Source organism: Crocuta crocuta, unplaced genomic scaffold, assembly GCF_008692635.1.
Source record: "Crocuta crocuta isolate KB4526 unplaced genomic scaffold, BGI_CrCroc_1.0 scaffold249, whole genome shotgun sequence".
In the NCBI taxonomy this organism is placed as follows: domain Eukaryota; kingdom Metazoa; phylum Chordata; class Mammalia; order Carnivora; family Hyaenidae; genus Crocuta; species Crocuta crocuta.
The window spans coordinates 735,815-759,006 of NW_027533262.1; the positions used below are offsets into that span (position 1 = coordinate 735,815).

The 23,192-nt window shown below is 35.1% G+C and overlaps 1 protein-coding gene across 4 annotated transcripts in view; it reads left to right on the forward strand.

Moving 5' to 3' along the window:
- Window positions 1-13,055, forward strand: part of NUP35 (nucleoporin 35) — a 44,085-nt gene extending 31,030 nt beyond the window's left edge. For all 4 annotated transcript variants that reach the window (XM_077747550.1, XM_077747551.1, XM_077747548.1 and 1 more), the window contains exons 5-9: window positions 6,117-6,258; window positions 8,774-8,843; window positions 9,717-9,845; window positions 10,889-11,053; window positions 12,395-13,055. In XM_077747550.1, coding sequence (XP_077603676.1) covers window positions 6,117-6,258; window positions 8,774-8,843; window positions 9,717-9,845; window positions 10,889-11,053; window positions 12,395-12,472 — 584 coding nt within the window. In that variant the 3' untranslated portion in view covers window positions 12,473-13,055. The remainder of the gene's footprint in view (window positions 1-6,116; window positions 6,259-8,773; window positions 8,844-9,716; window positions 9,846-10,888; window positions 11,054-12,394) is intronic.
- The last annotated feature ends 10,137 nt before the right edge of the window (window positions 13,056-23,192 follow it).

The following is a 23,192-nucleotide window of genomic DNA, read 5'->3' on the forward strand; positions in this document are numbered from 1 at the left end:
TACCAAGTACATCATTTATATTGAAGTTCTGTATTGTTAAAATAGTTAACTTTTGTGAGTTCTTGTCTAACACTGTTCCATTTTATTATTGGAATAACAGATCTTATGGATATAGTAACCAAGGGAAACTAACATTTATTACTGGTTTCAGATGTGAATACCATAAAATCTTGTATACGTTTAAGGTATACAATGTGTTTATTTGACAAGCATATGTTGTATAATGACCATTGTGTTAGCTTTCCAGTATATAAAACAATATTGTTAACAATAATTACTTTGGTGTTTAGATCCCTAGTACTAGTCACCTTAATGACTGGAAGTTTGTCCTCTTTGACTGACATCTCCCCATATCCTCCAGTCCCCAGGCCATAGTAACCACTACTCTACTCTCTGTTTCTATGAGTTGGGCTTTTTTACAATCCACATATAACTGAGATCATACAGTATTTGTCTTTTATTTGCTGACTTCTTTAACTCTACATCATGCATATCATGCTTTTAGGATCTGTGCTTCTTTTTGCAAATGGCAGGATTTCCTTCCTTCTCCTGGCTGAAAAACATCCATTTTATATATATACCATTAATTCTTTATCCATTCATCCACTAAGGGACACTCGATTGTTTTCATATCTTGACTAACATGAATAATGCTGCAATGAAAATGGAAGTGAAGATACCATTTTGAGATTCTGTTTCCATTTTCTTTGGATATATATATCCAGGAATGGGATTGTTGGATCATATGGTAGTGCTACTTACAATTTTTGAGAAATCTTCATAGTTTTTCCACAGTGACTGTACCAATTTATATTCCCACCAGCAGTGTACAGGATTTCCTTTCCTTCAAATACTTACCAACACTTAGCTCTTGTCTTTCTGAGTATAGCCTTTTAAAAAGGTGTGAGGTGATATCTCATTGTGGATTTGATTTGCATTTCCCTGATGATTAGTGGTTTTGAGCACCATTTTGGTACCTCTTGGCTATTATGCATGTCATCTTTAAAAAAAACGTCTGCTAAATTTCTCTGCTGACTTTTTTTTTTTACCAAATTATTTGGTGGTTTTTTTTTCTCTTGAGTTGTATGAGTTTCTTATATATTTTAAAGAGTAACTCCATCATCTACATGGTTTGCATATAGTTTCTTCCATATGTTGCCTTTTCATCTTGCTAGTGATTTTGTAGATGGTTTTGATAAGTATGGACTTAAACAATATTAATTCTTCCTATCCATGAACGTGGCATATCTTTCCATTTGTTTTTTTCAGTTTCTTTCGTCAGAGTCTTGTGGTTTTCAGTATATAAATCTTTCCCCTCCTTGGTTAAATTTATTTAACCTATGTATTTTATTATTTATATGGTATTTTAAAGGGGATTGTTTTATTTCTTTTTTAGTTATTAAATTGTTGTTAGTGAATAGAAATGGAACTGATTTCTGTGTGTTGATTTTGTATCCTGCAACTTTACTGAATCCATTAATTACTTCTAAAGGCTTTTTAGTGGAGTCTTTAAGGTTTTCTATGTATATGATCATTTTATGTGAAAAAAGAATTTTGCATCTTTCTTTCCGATTTGGATGCCTTTTATTTTATTTTATTTATTTATTTTTTTTCTTACTTGATTGCTCTGACTAGGACTTCCAATACTATATGTCAAAAGGAGTGTTAAGTGGGCACCCTTGTTCCTGATTGTAGAGGAAAAACTTTCCACCTTTCACCATTGAGTATGATGTGGGCTTGTCGTATGTGGCCTCCATTAGTTGAAGTATGATCCTCCTATATCCAGTTTGTTGAGCATTTTTATCAGGAGAGGATGTTTTATTTTTGTCAAAAACTTTTATGATCTGTTGATGATCTGATTTTAATCTGGCTTTTGTGTCAGAGTAATGCTGCCCTCTTAAAATGGAAACTCATATTTATTGAACCTCTTAAACACACTCTTTCAGTTAATCTTTAACTATGCTGGATAGATGTTGGATATGCGTTTCTGCTTTGTGTTCCTCATATATAAAAAGCAGAAGGTAGGTTCTATCTCATAAAATTGCCTTTAGGATTAAATATGAATACATGCAAAGAACATGTAATACCGCCTTGAACACAGTATAAATGACCAATTTCGTTCTGGCTAGCAATTATCATTAATATTGTTCCTTTTTTGTTTTTATTTTTGTTGTAATATTTGGGAAGGCTCAGTAACTTTAATAGTGATATTAAGTAATAGAACTACAGTGTTACCTAACTACAAACCCTTTTACTCTCTTCCCACTTATCTTCCCATGATGCTCTCTACCAAGGTGAATGATTGGTTCAAGGGTAGCAACACTAGCCTTCTGCCATCCAGTCCAGTCCTATTCTGAACTTCTAACACAATTACATGTTGCCTTCCCAAAAGCAAGGTGCTGTACTTCCTTTCCCCCCCATACATTAAAGATATTTTCATTATTTTTTTTTTTTTTTTGTAATTTACTAGCAGTTGGAACATGAGTGTCTAAAATAAAATAAGAATGTTCTAAGATAAATTCAGGGGGGTGCTGCTTAGGTTTTTCTTTTTAAAATTTACTTTGACCTTTTAAGTGTTATATCTGAAGAGTACCTTGACTCTTCAGTCCTGTGTTATGGATTAATAGTATGTCACTGTGACTGGTCATTGAGTATGTTTCTTTGTTAAGAGAACTTTTTGTATGGTTCTGAGAAAATCATTGTGTATTCATGAATAGGAAAACTCAGTTACCCTTTTTGCATTTCAGCTTTGGATTTGAATAGCAGCTTTATTTTATTGCCCATTTCCTAATAGCAGTTCCTATGTATATTAATCAAGCATTTTTAAGGTATATAGAATGTACTCAACCCAAGATTAGCATTTACCAAAGTATGTGTTTTATGAAAGTAAAATGTAGACATTATAGTATAGGGAATTGGGGGTTGAATAAAGTTTCTTCATTGAATAATCTCTGAAAGTTTTTTTATGTGCATTATAAATCTCCCATCAGGATAATATAGTATATGGCCTTTTGTAAAACTTAACATGGTAGCTCCCCCCCGCCTTTTATTTTTTTAAGAACATACTTTGAGAGTTCCATTTGACAATAAACACTTTGGAATGTTAGGTTGGTTTTCAAGTCAATTGGGAATTCAGGACAAATGACATGACCAGGCAGCAGATACATAGAATGTATTGAGCAGCAGAAAATCAGTAAATATGGGTTGTGAATCATATACAAGACCCTGTAAAACAGTTCTCAGACTTATTAGTTGTAGGGTCCTTGATACACTCTTAAAAATTGAAGGCCAAAGAGATTTTGGATTATAGCTATTGGTATTTACTGCATTAGAAAGTAAAAAAATATTTTACAGTACATGTTAATTTATTTTAAAGTAATTTGTTTCATGTAAATGTAAGTAACTTTATTTTTTTAAAAATTTTCTTTTATGTTTTTATTTTGTTTTGAGAGACAGAGAGCAAGCAGGGGGGACACAGAGAAAGAGGGAGACACAGAATCTTTAGCAGGCTCCAGGCTCTGAGCTGTCAGCACAGAGCCCAACACAGGGCTCGAACCCACGGACTGTGAGATCATGACCTGAGCCGAAGTCGGCCGCTTAACCAACTGAGCCACGCAGGCACCCCAGTAACTTAAAAACAAAACAAAACAAAACAAAACTTTTCTACAAGAAAAGATTCTGATAAGAAGAGTGACATTGCTTTGTGTTTTTTCAAATTTTAATCTCACTGAAAATATAGCTGAATTCTTACATCTGCTTTTTTTTTTTTTTAATGTTTTATTTATTTCTGAGAGAGAGAGAGAGAGAGTGAGCAGGGGAGGGTCAGAGAGAGCGGGAGACACAGAATCTGAAACAGGCTCCAGGCTCCAAGCTAGCTGTCAGCACAGAGCCAATGCAGGGTTTGAACCCACAAACCGCGAGATCATGACCTGAGCCAAAGTCGGACGATTAGCTGACTGAGCCACCAAGGCGCCCCTGCCTTTTTTTTTTTTTTTTTAAGTTTATTTATTTATTTTGAGAGAGAGAGAGTGTGCGCGCACAAGGAGGGGAGGGGCAGAGAAAGAGAGAGAATCCCAAGCACAGGAACAGACGCAGGGCTCGAACCCACGAACCAGAAGATCATGACCTGAGCTGAAATCAAGAGTTGGACACTTAACCTACTAGCCACCCACTCGCATCTGCTTCTGTATTCAATCTCAGTTGATTGGATTGCATCAGGCATCCTTTGGAAATGTCCATTGTACACTCATGAGACAGTGAGAATGTAAAGACAAATGAAACCTTAAATCACTATGAAAATAACTTTGACTTGGCTGATCCCAACAGAGAGGTCGTAGGTTATTCAGGGTCTCCAGTCCATACTTGTAGAATTGCTGATGTAATAAATACCAGTGTTAACTAGATTACTTCCTAAGGGCTCGTCCTTTGAATTTGGATTGCCTAGATTGGAATTCTGGCTGCCCTTCTGGACATTATTTAAATTGCCTGTTTCCTAATTTGTTAAGTGGAGTTACTAATAGGACCTACCTTATAAGATTGTTAGAATTAAATAAAATTAGACCTGTAAAATGGCATAAGTGCCATTAAATAAAATAAGTAAAATGCTGCTGTTCATTATTATTTCAAAATTTTAGTTTGGTTATGGCACTCTTGCTCACAATTTTCCATTGGCTTCCCAACTCTTTTGAGGTAAAAGCCAAAAGCCTTTACTTTACCAAAGCATACAAAGGTTTTTTTTCGTGATCTGACTTTTTGTTACGTCTCTGTGCTCTCCATATACTTGTTTTGACCTCACACCCCCCTCTTAACTGTATTGTTCATCAAACACCAATCATATCCTTTCTCAGGGCCTTTGTATGTGATTTTTTTCTCCACGTAACGTTTATTTCTTCAGATATTGGCATGTTTTGCCCTCTACCTTCTTTGGGTTTTTATTTTAATGGCACCTCAGCGAAATCTTTGTTTCATTTAACATTTCCATGTATGTATATACATACACACTTCCTTTCTTCCTTGTCTGCTTTATCTATTTTCCTGTAGAAATTTCTCCTTCCTTCTTTTAATTTGAGAGAGTGTGAGTGTGGTAGAGGGAGAGAATGTCCCAAGCAGAGCCTGACCCAGGGCTCGACCCCACAACCTTGGGATCCTACCCTAAGCCAAAATCAAGAGTCAGATGCTCAACCTACTGAACTACCTAGCCAGCCCAAAGCGTTTCTGTTTTCTAGAGTACTAGGTATTTACTTGTCTTTTTTTCTACTAGAATTTAAGCTCCATTAGAGATAGGTAGATTTAAAAACTATTTTTAGTTCTTAATTTTTTGTTACTTATTTTGGTCTAATTTCTTCATTACTGTATCTTCAGTACCTAGAATGATGGTTGGTGCATATTTAAGCACTGAACAAATTTTTTTTTTGAGTGAATCATTATCATTACTTCAAAGAGTAAAGAGTAATTTCTGCTTCTCAGAAATGTGTGGTTTCAGTAGGACAGTGCCTCTGAAATAAAATGAACATGTAAAGCAGTTAGCTTGGCATTTTGGACGTGTAGAAGTACTCATTAATTGGTAGCTATTATTGAAGGACAAACAAAGAACAGAATTAAACATTTCAGTTAGAAATTCCCTGAGTAAAAGAAAACTGTATTATTTGCACCTCAGGATCTAGGGTATAAACTGTTTAGGGGTATATTGAAAAATATAGGCTAGAACTATATTGTGGAGGCCAGGGCACTTGGATTATTCTGTAGGTAATGAGTTATTGCATATTTTTAAGGCAGAGGTGCTATGATGAAAGTGGTAGGTTTGGAAAATGAATCCAGTAGTATTCCTTGAAGTTGATTGGAGACCCTTTTGTATAGGCTTACCTGGAATTAAAACATTAGCAAATTTATAAAAAATAATAAAACTTTTACAAAGTTATAAATTACGTTCAGTTATTAATGGCCTCTGAAATTGTACAGGAGTGTAAAATTATCATTTGATTACAAGTTGTGTATCTTGAACTATTTATGCATTTGCCAACTTTTAATATATTTTTTCATTTAAAACCAAGAGCTTTGATTTAAAATAAACCAAGATGTTTATATTGGTAACTAACTTACTAAATATACTAATATAGGGCAGAGTATGTTTAGTCCAGCAAACATTGGTCAACCACGAAAGACAACATTATCTCCTGCACAGTTGGATCCTTTTTATACTCAAGGAGATTCTCTGACTTCTGAAGATCACCTCGATGACACTTGGGTAACTGTGTTCGGGTAAGGTTTCTGAATCATTTACCTTTCCAAAAAAACCAAAAACCAAACACTACTTAACAGTTCATAATAAATATTATCAAATGTACCAAAAAAAATTGCACAGCAAACACCCATGTACCCACCACTAGCTTCTACAGTTGTTAATATTTTACTTCATTCGTTTTATGTTATATTAATTCATCTTTCTTTGTTGGTACATTTCAGAGTAAGTTGCACACATCAGTACAAATCTGGCTGACACTTCAGCATGACGTTATCAACTACTGTTCAGTATTTGTTTATAGTTTCTTTTTAATTGTTTACCTGCTGCCTCTCAGATTATTTTTTCTTTAGTATATTTGCTGGATAATGGAATAGAAGTCCTTCTTTAGACTTAGACTTACTACTTTCTTTCTAGTGATTATCTCTGCTTATATTGAACTTAACCAGTTTGGAATTAACAAATTGAATTTCATTTGTGTGTGTATAGGTTGGTACTTTATAGTCACAGGATATTGGATATTAGTAGACAAACATGGTATTCCTAGATACATTTTTAGTAGATTTTTAGATCCAAAAAGGTAAAGGATTTTGGAGATCACATTGCATCATTTATATATGAGAAAACTGAGGTGTTAGACTAAGTGATTTATTCAGGGGTTTACATCTAGTTATTAGTAAAGTGTCAGCAAAAACCTTAGGTCTTTTGATTTTTAAGCTGTTACTGTTCATGCCATACTACATAAGGTTTGCTTCTGAAAGTGCCATACCGATATTGGACCTTACTATATATATTTAGTTTTGGGATAAAAAATATAACAATAACACTTGAGCTTCTTTAAGAAAGAACAGTGCACAGTTAATGTTAGTAGATTGTATATTCAATTTACTTAAAATTTAAAAATTAAAAAAAATGTATAAGGATATACAGTGAAAGGTTTTCCTTCCCACTTGTGTCCCCAACTACAGTTTTTCTCCCCTTTAAGGAAATAATTGCCACCTGTTTTTTGTGTGAAAACCTTCCAGAGAGATTCTTTGTGGTAATTGATTCTGTTTAGGTAAAAAGAAAGATCATTGCTTGCCCTTATTCTCCAAAAAACCCATGCATAGCTCATAGCAATTGGGTGGCTTCTTGACTTTTTTATTCTTTTTTGTGTTTAAATTTTTCATATTCTTTCACAACGTGGCTATGTTTTTACATTTGGGTGTCCTCTCCCAAATCTATCAGGCCCGGTAATAATGGTGTCACTCTTAAGATTCCATAGTAATTGGATAAATTACTTGAATATCCTCTGCTAGTGTTTTTCTTCATTTTTAAATATATACTTTTCCACCTATTAACTTTCTGTTAGTTTTATGTTTTAGTAACCCTCTGTCTGAGTTTGATTGCAAAAGCTGAAACATTTTCTTCTAAGAGATAAAATATTTTGATCATGTAAAGAGTAGTATATCTAAAACATATTTGTTCTCTCTTTAATAATTTAACTTTTTCCTGCTGACTCAGGGTTGTCATGCTATATCATTTGTTGTTTTGGGTTGATTCTTTTATAGGTTATTGAAATGTTTCTGCTCAAAGTGTTCTTAAAGTCTTAGAATTACATTTTATTTTTCAAGTATCTCCCTCACTGGGAACCATTATTTCTTTTTCATTTTTATTCAGCTCTTTTTTGTAGGCACTTTGCCTCATTTGTTGCTTTTCTTTGAGGTTAGAAATTTTATATCCAAAATATATAACATAAAATAAAATTTCATTCGTGGATTCAGTGAGTATATTACTCACATGGATTTTAATGTGTGGACTTTCTCATTCATTTTTGTGACTCAGGCTCTCGATGACTGAAGCTACTGGTTAAGGAAACTACAGATTTTCAACTTAAAATAGGTTCATTGTTTGGACTATAAAAGTAATAATGTCTCATAAAATATTTTATGGAACCATAAACCATATGGAACTTCATAAAGAAGAAAACAAAAATTGCTTAAAAATTTTCAGGGATGTGCAGCTATTAAAATCTTGGTAACCCACCCTTTTCAGTGTTTCTATACCATTGATGCTGGTATTGATTTTCATTTTTGTTTCAGAACTAAACTTCCAGATTTTCAGTTGGTGCTCAGTGTGAAAATAATATGACTATATAATTTAAAATTCTTTTCTTTTTAATAGCTATAGTATACCTAAGTATTTTACACACACATAGATACATGCATATACACCCTTGTAAAATAAATTATATGCATAGCTGCAATATCATTATTCTTTCCTAAGGGTGTGACAGTGGCAATGGGAGTGGAATTTTAGAGATTTCATAGGTGGAATCTGGGGATGAATGACACTCAAAACTAATTTTAACATACTTGCTTTTGGGTGATGGGCAATGATATATTTAGCTAATACAGAGGAAAACAGAATGATCAGGGATCTCCTATTAATATTCTGGTCCATTGGAGGAAACTTATCTTGAAACACTTATAAGTATGGTAATTTGCATTTGTATTTATTATGGAAATTGACTGTTTGGACAACTCTTTTTTTCAGGTTTCCTCAAGCATCTGCTTCCTATATATTATTACAGTTTGCACAGTATGGGAATATCTTAAAACATGTGGTAAGGCTTACTTCTTTTCAGTTCAAGATTTAGTATGAAGAAAGATAAACTGAATTGAAGGACACTTTGCTTCTGAATATTGTCTGCTTTTTCCAAACTTAAAAGTTTTTCTTTCATTTTTTAAGTTTTCATTTAATATGTCTTTTGGAGTGTAGAATGCTAGAGGTATTGTAGTTAATAAAAGGGATAAATAGAGAAGAGAGTGAGAATTTCACGCTACCCCCTCTTTCCTTAAATGCTTCATAGTCTCTTAACAAAAATTATGCCAAATATTATATTACTGTCTTCCAGTATGTGCTTGTTTTATTGGAGATGAAAGAAAAGAGAAGTTCCTTATTTACAGAGTTCACAGGGCTTTTTTAGCTACATTGTAGAGAGCTTTTTTTAAAAAAAGTATCTTACCGGAGAGGGCAAGATGGCGGAGAAATAAGGAGCTCCGTACTTGCAATCGCACCCATACATCATAAAAAAAGTATCTTACCTTGTTATCCTATAACAAGTTATAAATAACAGATCTTATTTCTGTTACCAGGGATTGACTTATTTTAATTCCTGTAGAAATAAGATTGATGAATACAGTTTTTAGAAATTTCATAGCAAGTGTTAATAAAAATTTTTTATAAGAAACAGTTCTCTATTGAGAATTACTTTCAGAGAATATTTGCCACATATTCTTTGTATTGAAGAATTGAAAGGTAGAAATTTTTGAAATTGTTTAATAGGATTTTTGTTGAATCCTAGCATAGAGCTTATTACAGGGCATCAAATAAAAAGTGGAAGTATATATATATTCTTACTTTTGTATTTTCTAATAGAATTCATTGTTAGGTTTTATATGTTTTATATTTTAAGGGACAATTTCATTCTTTGCAGATGTCTAACACAGGAAATTGGATGCATATTCGTTACCAATCTAAACTGCAGGCTCGGAAAGCCTTAAGCAAAGATGGGAGGATTTTTGGAGAGTCCATCATGATTGGTGTAAAACCATGTATAGATAAAGTAAGTTATTGCTGCTGTAAGGAAAATAGCTTCATCTGTAGGAAGAATACAAGTCTGAAGTATAGACATTGGCAGTTATGTCACTTTGCTTCACTACGCCCCTCCTCCTTTCTTTGTAAAATGTGATTATTGATGATGTTATAGTATTGTTTTGGTGGGAAGCCAAACTTGTAGTCATGGGACTTCAGAATTAAGAGATAATCCATCCCGACCCCTTCATTTTACAGATAAAAAGGCCAGCAGGGCTTAAGTAACTTATCTAGAGTTGTTAAAGGTGAGATTGTAGGTCTCCTAACTTGTAGCTCATTATCCTGTGCAAAAGCAACCTCAGATTCTTTAAATACTTCAATGGAATGCTGCTCTTCAAAATGAAATATTTCACATGGATGGTAACAGGGTTAACTATTGAATGGCTGAAGCTTTTTATTAGTCATTTTTATTTTAAAAAGTTTAAAAACTATTATATGCCTGTGAATAATACTGGGCATAATTTATACTTCGTGGCTTGTAAAAATCATCATGATCATTCTGAACTTCTGTCTACCAGGCACTATGCTCGTATACACACACTAATGCACAAAGCAGGTCTGGCTCCTGTTCTTACATCTGCGGTTGCCTTAAAGTTATGTAATTATTATATTATACTGTAACAGGTGTTTGTAGAGGCTGGAGGAGAATCTGGGATTCCTGGCTACTAAGTAGCACTGGACTTTCATACCCCATTTCCCCCAGGATTTCCCCAAGAATCTTTTCTTTGCAGATTTTTCATAGTATTTGTGAGGAGATTTTTTAACTCTTGTGAGTCTCTAGTCATCTTGAGGATGTTTGAGATCACTGAAGTGAGCTTTCTGGCCGAGCATTAGATCTCTGATACTAGCTAAGAAGCATATATTGCTTTATGAAGCCTAAAATTGTTTGAAAGGTTAATTAGATTAAATAAAGTATGCCTCTTTTAATAAAGTTTTCATTTAAGTAGGATGTAATAGTGCATAACAACATATTATGTTTGTAAACAGAGAAGCTCTTTATCTTTATTTCTCCAGAGTGTTATGGAAAACCATGACAGGTGTGCTTTGTCACCTCCATCTCTAGCCTTTACACCACCAATCAAAACCTTAGGTACACCAACCCAACCTGGAAGTACTCCTAGGATTTCTACCATGAGACCTCTTGCCACAGCATACAAAGCTTCTACTAGTGACTATCAGGTATTTTAAGAATTAGATAAGGATATACTTTAAAAAGTGAAATGCATAGCATGTTTAACCATTGGATTGATTTGTGTGCCATTAAATATTTCTTACTGACATGATTGCCTTGATGAAATACCTATAAATTTGCATTCTTAAATTTCCTATTTTATTTTATTTTTTATTTTTTTATTTATTTTTTAAATTTTTTTAATTATTATTTCTAGGAGAGACACAGCGTGAGCAGGGGAGGGTCAGAGAGAGAGGGAGTCACAGACTGAAACAGGCTCCAGGCTCTGAGCTGGCAGTCAGCACAGAGCCCAACCCGGGGCTCGAACCCATGAACCACGAGATCATGACCTAAGCGAAAGTCAGACGCTTAACCAACTAAGCCACCCAGGCGCCCCTTAAATTTCCTATTTTAGAAATTATAATTTTGGCCAATTGAAAACTTATTTTAAATTTTTAAAAAAATTTCTTTGCCATTACTTAAAACATTTTGAGAGTTTATTTTAGTTTTTTTCTAAGTTATATTTGCATACATTAAAAGTTTCTCTTATGAACATCTCTGGCATGAGGGAATGTTAAAAAAAAAAAAACCCTGTTAAACTGATGACTGAATCTGATGGTATCACAAATGAAGAACCTTATTCATGTTGGAGTAGCTGTGGTTATCAAAGAAACCATTGACCAGCTCCATTGCACTGTTTCTCATTTCAAAAAAGTTTAAACGGAAAGTTCATTATATTCATTGAAGAATGATAGAAGTATCATGACTCTCATTCAGTATGTTATTATCTCCTGCTTGATTAATTAGGTTCTGAACTTGCCTAGTCATAGACACAGGTCATGAAACAGTAAATAAAACATTTACAGTATAATTAGATAGTGACAATTTAGTCTTTCTTTTTCCCCTGAAATTTGGAGACTGGGACTGGATTTTTCTTTAAGGTTTTCTTTTAAGCCAGTCCTGTCTCTTTTTTCCTGTCTTTTATAGTAGGCTCCACGCCCAGTGTGGGGCTTGAACTCACGTCCCTGAGATCAAGAGTCAGATGCCCTACCGACTGAGCCAGCTAGGCACCGCTAAGGGTTTTACAACCCTCATCTCTTGTAGCTTTTCTATTGTTTGTTCAGTTTTCTGATATAAGGAGAAGATATAATTTGTCTTGCCAGAAGAATAAGATTTTGGTCTTTAAAGTCTATGGTTGTTCTGAGTCCGTATATTAATCTTTAAATATACAATTCAGTACCACAAATGCATTTAGCTGTTTGGCTCTTTTAAATTAGCAATTGACTCTAGAATTGACTGTGATACTGAGGGAAACTATAACCTAACAATTGTGTGTGTTTTTTTAATAGGTTATTTCTGACAGACAAACGCCAAAAAAAGATGAAAGTCTTGTATCCAAAGCAATGGAGTACATGTTCGGCTGGTAGTATAGTAAGAGCTAAGGACTCACCTACCACGGAGGAGGCTGCTACACTAAAACAGAGTTAGCACAGTACTGCCAGCTTGCCTTTGGTTAGTTATATAACCACTCTTGGCGGTATTGGATTGCTCTCTCTTCCTTTCTTTAGAAGCCTTTTTCTTTAAGGATACAGCGTATTTGTAGCTCGCACTTTAAAAGATGCTTGAGATACATTTTAAAGAAACAAAAAATCCCTGTGAATAGGATTTTGTGCGTTCTGGGATAGTGCATGTTTAAGCACAAAAAACTCAGCATTGATTACTGTAAATTATACAATTGAATTTGTGGTGAGGTTTTATAGTCTTCATGAGTTGGTGGGGTGAATTTCATGAAGGGTAAACTGTACAGCTCCTTCTAACAAAACACAAAGATTATAATTAATCGATTTGAATTATGGTATTTTAATTTAGATAGTATTTAATATTTTAATTATCCTTGTTCATATATGTCCTGTCGTGGATTGTCATCTTTCAGTATTCTAAAACCAAAAGTCTTTTTAAAAACCTACTAAAGTTTCATGATAATAAACTTTGTCAATTATATATATTAAACATTTTTGAAAGTGATTTATTTTATTATTTTAAAAAATTTAAGTGTTTGCTGAAATAGAGAAAATAAGTCATGAATCTCCACATACGTATAATCTAGCTTTAATAACCATATGACCATAAATATTTTGCCATAATGGTTTCCTCTCTCTCCTTTTGTTTAAACTGTATCTCAGATGTGATGCCGTTTTAATCTGTGTACTTGAGGATATATCAGAAAAGTACATTCCCACTTGTAATTACAGTATCAGTATCATACCTTACAGAATTAGCAATAGTTTCTTAATATCTAATATATAGCCCATTAAAATATTTCCCAGTTATCTCCAAAGTATACTTATGGTTGGTTGGTCCAAATCACTATCTAGAGTAGGTGTACATGATATATTTGATTATTTCGTCTTTTAAATATTTTGAAATCTAAATTAGCTCCTGCTCTTTTCACACCATGACTTTTTGAAGAACTATGAGAGTTGCCTACAGTGTCTCAGACTAAATGTGGCCAATTGCTTTCTTGTTTAATTTGTTCTCTCATTTATCCCATATCCTAAAAGTTGGATCTAGGGAGGATTAATTAGATTCTGATTTCTCTTTTTTGAGCAACAATACCTTTTTTTTAATACATTATTGTTGGTTTCCATATAACACCCAGTGCTCATCCCCACAAATGCCCTCGTCCAGAGCAACAGTACTTGATAGTAGTGTGGTACACTTTATATTTAATCAAGAGACATTTAATTCTGGTTGTCCCACTTTTATTGAGGCTCAAATTGGTCATTGGGCACATGGGCAAAAGGCCAGCACCTTTGCTGGAAAATTCCTCATAGTGTTTTTGCAGTATGTTTTTGAAAGCGTACATTAATGATATTTGCCTGAATAAGTTATTTCATTGAGGTTTGCAGAATGTTGATTTTCCAAATCTGTTATTTCTGTTGCATTTATTATCTGGAATTCTTTTATATATAAAAACTTTGTTTCATCTACTAGGTCTGTTTGGTTACCTAGAATATATTCATACCAAAATGGCAGGATAAATATTTGATCCTTTCTCTTTATTATTTTTCAGAGTAACTTTTGGTGTCCTGGCAACTCTAATTGGTGTCCAGTGAGTTTAAAAAAATGTTTTTTTCCTTAGTATCACTATGCACTTAGAGCCTTTTTTTAATTCACTGTTTTAGTCACTTGCAGTCATTATTCTTTTGTTCAAATTACCACCATTGGCCCGTGAGAACCTTATCAAGCTGGCTCTGGAGTGAAAAGATTTTTAGTGGAAATAATAATTCACTGTAGGATAGGTATCTAGATAATCTGCATCTGTATCTTTAATACTTCTTTATAAAGAATAACTAAAATAATACATTGTGTGGAAGGTATTGACATGCATCTTAATCACAGCAAACTACCATGAGAGACTTGTTTAGTTCTCTGAGGCGAGGTGTGATACTAAAGACTGTACTGGCATGGTGAAAATCCATTTATCATTATAGAGTATTTTTATTCTTATATACTTATTTACTGAAGTATATATACTTACGTATTGAAGTCTTTCTCTTCCAGCTTAAAATAGGATTGTATTTTATATCTTCTAGCATACAGAACTCAATTATTCAAGGTAGAACTGGCTACTAGATCCCACTAAACTCTAACATTTGTATCTGAGTTTTATACATTTTTGTAAAAGGATTATACTTTTTTGTTTCTTTTTGAGAGATGATTTTAGTTTTTTAGATCTTTGTGGACCATAAAGTTTGGTTTCTGACTAAAAATATTGGTTTGCTATGTTTGGGTTTGTGTTTTTATCCAATATTGTTTCTTACTTGTCTTTGTATCCATCACATCATTTGCTTAGAGACAGCCAGGAAATCTATAAATCTGTCAAACCAACGCATTGTATGACTTAAACTTATACAATGTAATATGCCAATTACATTTCATTTAAAAAATATATAAAATAGTAACAACAAAAACCAAACTGAACAGAAGAGAGCTAGGAAAATCTCAGAAAGCTAATTGCCGTATTTTCCAGTACTACAAAACACAACAGAAGTGGGACCTGAGAAAGCTAGAAAAGTTACCCTGAACCAAGCCTCTTCTTAAACGTTTAGAAAAGCTGATTTCACACAAAAATAAGTAACATAAAACTTAGTCATGCGAAGTTGGTATACAGAATAAGAGGATAAGGAACAAAATATCACATAGACATTGAAAGCAGACAGGAAGGCATGCCTATAATAGATCAGTAACTATGAGCTATTATTTAAAAATAACTTCGAAGATGTTTTGGGGCACTTGGGTGGCTCGGTTAAGTGTCTGAATTCAGCTCAGGTCATGATCTCATGGTTTGTGAGTTCGAGCCCCATGTTGGACTCTGCTGACCCCTCAGAGCCTGGAACCTGCTTTAGATTCTGTGTCTTCCTTTCTCTGCCCCTCTCCTGCTCACGCTCTCTCTGTCAAAAATGAATAAACATCGAAAATAATTTTTTTGATGACTTCTAACTTGTTTTCAGAGTGATCCAAAGTATGAAAGAATGCCAGTATTCAGAATTTTTAAAACTTGGGAAAGTACTAGAAATAGAAGGAAAAATAATTTGGAAATGAAGACTAAGTTAGACTAAACAAAAAAGCAGATAGCCAGCAGATAATGCCTTATGAGTACTAGGATGTCAAAAATTAGGATGGCTTTAGAAAATCAGAAAAGATATTTGTGGGATTTGTGGGAAAGGATTTGGGGGAAAATGACAAAATTTATTTTATTTAATGTTGAGTTATTTTTGAGAGTGACAGAGCATGAGAGAGGGAGGTGCAGAGAGAGGGAGATACAGAATCTAAAGCAGTCTGCAGGCTCTGAGCTAGCTGTCAGCACAGAGCCTGATGCAGGGCTTGAACCCATGAACCGTGAGATCATGACCTGAGCCAAAGTAGGACACTTAACTGACTGAGCCACCTAGACACCCCGAAAATGACAAATTTTTTTAAAAAACTTATATTCTTTTATTATCTATTAGGATAGATAATAAATATAAACTATAAAAACTTTTGACATATATATACACACACACTAATTACATGAATACTAAAAAAAAAAAAGATGGAGCTACATATTGAAAGAACACTCTGCCTGTCTGAGAATGTTCTCCCATATTAAAACTTCTAATTTGGCTATCTAGACAAACACAGCAAGTGACTTAGAAGAGCAAAACTTATACAGCACACTGTGCCAGGAGAAAATAATACTTTTAAGATACTTGGGAGGAAAAATATGAACAAAATATTTTATTTCTTTTTTTTTTTAACTATTTTATTTATTTCTAGGAGATAGAGAGAGACAGCGTGAGCAGGGGAGGGTCAGAGAGAGAGGGAGTCCCAGACTGAAACAGGCTCCAGGCTCTGAGCTGGCAGTCAGCACAGAGCCGGACGCGGGGCTCGAACCCACGAACCGTGAGATCATGACCTAAGCGAAAGTCGGACGCTTAACCGACTAAGCCACCCAGGTGCCCCCAAAATACTTTATTTCTAACAAAACTGATTTTGAAGTGTAAAAATTACTTGTCGGATATCAGTTTGCAAGAATTCAGGAAACATGTTTATTTTGAGTGCTTCCCTGAGAAACAGACCAGAGAATATGCTCACACAAGCTAAATAACTAGAATGTAGAAAGGTGTTGACACAAAGTCTTTGGTGAGCATTAAATTTGACATCACATCACGACCAGAGTGCTGACCAGGTTCATTCTTTGAGGCTCAATCCACTGGGTGGATTTGCCCTCATTACAGTCTTTCAAGTCCACAATGTGTTTCTACTATGGCAGCAGTCAGTGTTTGGCCTACAGCAAGCTGGTCCATCTGTGATAAAGCCTGGATTTCCTCTCCCTTGTTGGCTGATGGTAGTGAACTCCAATTAAGTCATAGATTGTGAATTGAGGGAGAGGTGTTTTTACCTTGGAGGTAAGTGATACAGAGTTCTGGGCCACTTTTTTGTGAAACTTGGGAGCCTGTCGACCTGCTCAGGCCTGAGCTGGCTGTTAGCACAGAGCCCGAAGCGGGGCTCGAACCCACAAGCCTTGAGATCATGACCCGAGCTGAAGTCGGACACTTAACCGACTGAGCCACTTAGGTGCCCGAGTATTTGTCACTTCTTGCAGGTTTAGTGAACATGATGCTGTCAATGCACAATATTTGAGTAATCAAGAGTTCTCTGACTGTAAGACAGACATGAGCCATGGCTCATTTATCACCAGGCCTTATGGTCTCATTCTCACAGGAACCATGAAAACATTTGGGTTCATCAGTGTCCCCTATGACTTGTATCAGGCCTTAAAATATTTGGACATTTCTCTTTGGTGCACTCTGAAAAAAGAGGAAGACTCAGGAGAATTGCTACTGTATAAATATACTTGCTGTGGCATTGAAAATCCCTTTCTCAATTGGAACTTATCTCCCATTTCATCTGGGTCTAAGAGTTGAGTCCTTTCTGTAAACTGGGCTGTGGGCTTGCTGATGTCTTCTGCATATCTGCTCTTGATCTTCTTAGATTATGTGTAAATCAAAACCTCTTTTGGCTTCCTTTCCCTTTCTTCTTTTTAAGAAACATTTAGTTGCAAAATAAGACAAATACAGAAAATTAAAATAAGCCTTAATGAATATAAGATGAGTAATCTTAAAACTACCAGTCATCAACAAATATAATTTTACCAGCAGTGTCCATATGCCCCATTCCTACTTCTATCCTTTTCTTCCCCACAAAATTAAACAGTATTATAATTGTATTTTTTGTAGGTCTGGGTAGGCTTTAAAAGAGTTGGGATTTCTACTTGATGTGGAAGGCTGGTGAAACTTAAAATTCTGAATGACGTTGTAAGATTTTTGAATGTTAACGAGGCAAAAGCATAGGTGTTATAACTCAGAGATCCAGTTTTGGAAATTAACTGCAGGTTAGTAAATAAGTTGAATCAATATTATTTTAACTTATAATTTTTTAACTAGGTTATGATTTAAAGTGATAATCTAGTTCACATAATTTTAAATAGCTTTCTAAAATGAATAACTCTAATACTTATTTGATTCCATGTCCTTATATAAATTTTCAGAACGTTAACTAAAAATTAATGCAGTTCAGATTACTGTAGTATTAGCTGGTAAATTAAAAAGTAGTGGTTAAAGTTACAGGAATTTTATTTTTTTATTGTTTTTTTAATTTATTCTTGAGAGAGAAAGCACAAGCCGGGAGGGGCAGACAGAGAATCCCAAGCAGGCTGTGTGCTGTCAGTGCAAAGCCTGATGGGCACAAACCCACAAATAATGAGATCATGACCCAAGCCGAAGTCAGAAGCTAAGTGACTGAGCCACCCAGGCGCCCATAAGTTACTGGTATTTTAGAAATTGTTTTTTTGTAGTGATTAAGAGCGTGGATTTTAAAGTGAGACTTAAAATCCTGTCTCTGTCTATTAGCTATATAACCTTGGACAAGTTACTTAACCTCTTTGTGCCTCAGCCTCATCATCAGTAAAATGGTAATAATGATGGTGTCTTCTTCATAGAGTTGTTAGGATTAAATGAACGAATACAGCAAATAAATAATTTAGAACAGTGCCTGGCTGTACTAAGCACCCATTAAACATTAACCATCATTAAGTAGTTAGCAAGATTGGTCCACATGCTTGCTAATTAGCCTCATTAAAAAAAAATGAATATATGGTAGATTAAAGATGACTTCAAATTTTTGGCTTTCCTCCCCACTGAACAGCAGGGTCTATTTCTCCTGTGTTTTTATTTTAATTTTTATGAAACCAATATAGTATAGGGGAAATGATGTTATGCCAGTTTCAAAACATTTATAACAGGACCAGCAGCTTCCACCTTGGTTTCTTGAAGTCCTGCCCTGCCGTGTAAGAAGACCCTTTATCCTGTGGGGCAGAGATGGAAAGGGCCTGAGACCACATGGAGTGGAGAGAAACAGCTAAGCCCAGCCTTCCAGTTGCCCAAGGCACCATGTATGTGAGGGAGGCTGTCACAGACCCGTCAGCACAGTCCAGCTGCCAGGTCACTATCACTGAGAGCCCATTTATATCCTATCGAACAGAAGAATTACCCAGCCAAGCCTTGCTGCAATTCCTGATTCACGAGATTGTGAGGTACAATAAGATGGTTGTTTTAAACTACTAAGTTTTAGGGAGATCGGTTCTACAGCAACTGCAACAGAAGGTGAGAACACATAAATGTCTCTCCTAAGATACAGGTATATACTGATAAAAATAGAACAGAAACCCAGATTCTTTACTCCAGAATGCAGTGTTGTGGAATTATAGTGTATTTTCTTTAATTCTTTTCCAGTTCTAGAATCAACTACTATGTAAAAGAATATGTGAAAAGAAAGTACTAAAAACAATATAAAACCAAAGAAATTATTTTTGGCATAGAACTTATTTTTGGACATAACAAAGTTACTTAAAAATTTATAATATGCAAAGTATTAGCAAATGACTGCGTGCAGTTGTTAATTGTTTAAATATTAACAGTTGCTGAATTCTTTGTATATTTTGTTTGCACTAGCATTTATCTAGGCATTAGCATAGGCAAAGTGTTGGGGTAAAAAGGCTCCAAGTTCTGCTAACTGGGAGAAACCTCAGGGCGGTGTGCTCTGGAGTAGGGACATGGACTCTGGAAAAGGGCTTAAGACTTTTTTGTAAGAGGTGGGTCAGCAAAATGGGGTTTTGGGAGCCTTTGGGTCACATATTTCCAGCTTATTTCTTGGTTAGTTAATGGAAGATATTTTATAAATCTAATTTGTCTCTTCTGGTTGTTTCTTATAAGCAGCTGCTAATTCTTACAGAAACAGTTTTTGAAGTGGAATTTAAGTAGGTTTTTTTTTTTGTTGAATAAACTTTAGAAACAACTCAAACTACAGATGTGCCTCCATCTTGTGGTGGCTGTCAGAAGTGATCAAAATGAAAAGGTTTTAGAGTAAAAACAAGCTGGAAAATCTGAGATTAAAAGCACTTGCTATTTAAATAGTGGAAATAGTGACAATTTCTTTTTTAGGTCTTTGTTACTTTCTGCCTTTTTTTGAGGCTTGGTGTTAGTCTTATTGCACATATTTACTTTTATCATAAAAGATAAAAAATATTTTTTGGAGGGATGAGCAGGTCATTTTTCAAAGTTTTCTTTCAGGCCAATAAAAGGAATATTGATAAATTGAAACATTGAAACCTTGAGTTAATGTCATTGATTTATAAAGGAGAAATTAGTATCAAGGAGATGGAGTCTGATATTTCAAGCATCTGTACTATAGTTTATATGATCTACAGAAAGTACATAGAGCATGTACCTGTTGTCCCGCCCATTAGTGTTTGGAAATTTTTTCAACAACCAATTGAAATAACAATTGAGCTTTTAATATATGCTAGAGCCTTGGGATATATGGGAGTAATAAAGACCTACTCTTGTGAAACAAACATACCACCAGAAAGAAGTAACAGGAAATAATCCTAGTAAATAAATCAGAGAGTAAGTGAAAAGGTAATAGGTGCTATGGGGAAAAATAATCAGAAATGCTGGAGTGTTAAACAGGACTCATGGTGGACCTTATTGATAAGGTGAGATTTGAGCAGACTTGGAGGGAAGGGTGGGGACGAGGTTGTTATGGTGGAATTTGAGGAAGAATATTCCAGGCAGAGGGAACAGCAAGAACAAAGGCAGGAGTTTGCCTGGTGTGTTCAAGGTACAGCATAGGGGGAAGGTTGAGTTGAGTGAGCATGGGGAAGAATACTAGGAAAATAGATCAGAGGTAATGGGGGCTCAGATCACATAGGATCTTCTAGGCCTTCATAAAGATTGTGGCTTTTACTTTTTGTGGTAAAGTCAGAATAATGGCCCCAAAGGATACCAGTGTCCTCATCCCCTGAACATGTGAATATGTTACATTACTTGGCAGTAGGATTCAGGGTGTGGCCCTTGACGACAGGTACACGAAAGGATGCTCCTTGTCACTAATCAAAAGAGATGCAAATCAAAACCACAGTGAGATATAATCTCACACCTGTTAGAGTAACTATTATAAAAACAAGAAATAAGGGACACATGGGTGGCTTAGTCAGGTGCCCGACTCTTGGTTTTGGCTCAGGTTATGATCTCATGGTTTCATGCAAATTGTCATTTGCAACAATATGGATGGACCTTGAAGGCATGGTTGCTGAAATAAGAAAGATAAATACCGTATGATCTCATTTATATTTGGAATCTAAGCAAACAAGGACCAATAGAAGAACAAAAACAGGGGCGCCTGGGTGGCTTAGTCGGTTAAGCGTCTGACTTTCGCTTAGGTCATGATCTCGCGGTTCATGGGTTCGAGCCCCGCGTCGGACTCTGTGCTGACTGCCAGCTCAGAGCCTGGAGCCTATTTCAGAGTCTGTATCTCCCTCTCTCTCTGACCTTCCCCTGCTCACGCTGTCTCTCTCTCTCCTAGAAATAAATAAAAATATTTTTAAAAAAAACCCAAAAACAGCTCTCATAGGTAACAGAAGAGGTTGATGGTTGGGGAGGGGAGGTATGTGGGTGGGGAGGGCAAAATGAGTGAAGGGTCAAAGGTACAAACTTTCAGTTATAAAATAAGTCGTGGTATGTAATGTACAATAGTATATATTGTATAAATATAATTGTACTTATAGTTCATTACGCTCTGTGTTTGGAAGTTACTGAAAGTAGATCTTAAAAGTTCTCATTAGAAAAAATATTTTTTATATATTTTTTAATGTTTTTATTTCTGAGACAGCATGAGCAGGGGAGGGTCAGAGAGAGAGGGAGATACAGAATCTGAAGCAGCCTCCACACTCTGAGCTAGCTGTCAGCACAGAACCCGATGTGGGGCGGGAACCCACGAACCGTGAGATCATGACCTGAGCCTAAATTGGACGCTCAACCGACTGAGCTACCCAGGCACCTGGAAAAAAATATTTTGTAACCATATATGATTACAAATTTTAACTTACCGTGTTGATGATTTGATACTAATCATATTGTACACCTGAAACTTTATATATATAAAGTTGTATGTTAATAGAACCTTTTTTTAAAAAGCCAGAAAACAAAAGGGTGTGGATCTCCAGGTGGGAAGATTATGTCTGATAATTCAGGTGGGCCCATTGTAATCATATTAGCCCTTAAACTCAGAGGAGGCCCTCTTCCCTGTAAATCAGAGTCTCCAGAATCTGGGAAGAGCCCTCAGCTGACAGCCAGTAGGGAATGGAGACAGTCCTCCAGAGGCAAGAAACTCAATTCTGGCAACAACCTCAGGGAGCAAGGAAACAGATACTCTCCTTAGAGCCTCCAAAAAGAGGCATATCCTTGCTGACTTCTTGACTGGCCTCTTGAGACCTAAGCAGAGACTGACCGAAGCTCACTGGATTTCAGACCTATTGGAACTGTAAGATAATACATTTTGTCCTATTTTAAGCCACCAAGTTTGTGATAATTTAACAGTAATAGAAAACTAAATACCTGGAGTTAAACAGGAAGTTATTGGATATTTTTTAGTGGAAGAGTATCATGATATAATCTGTGTCCTTTTTATTATTTATATGAATTTCTGTGATCTCTTGATGACACAGGTGGTTTTTACAATTAATCTCACAAAGGGTAATCACCTTTCACCTTTGGTACTTAAAAGCCAAGTAATTTATACCCTTGACAGTATTTTGATAGTTTGAAAAGGGTTTTACACTTTCTGAATTTCAGCATTAATATATATTTCTTTTTCAAGAAATTCAGATTAATAGGATCTGGAACAGTTAAGTGAATTTAAAGCTGTTTCACTCATTTAGGGAAAAATGATACCTATCATCTGTAGCAAAGCCAATCTGAATTATCTCTGAAGTTAATATTAATCCTCTATTTCCTTTCCTTCTGCCTTTTTCTTTTTTTTTTTTTTGCATTTTCTTCTCACAAACTAAATCCTTGTTAAAACCAAAGTGCTAAGGATTAAGTGAAGCATAAAAAGATACTAAGAATGTCTTTAAGCTCCCGTTTCAGTGTTTCTTAAATTTGGGTATATTTTCCACAGCATTCCATTTTGGCTGTCTCAGGCAGAAGCAGCACAGAGATTTAGTGAATCAATCCTCAGTAAATAACTCTTTGTCTTCTAAATTTG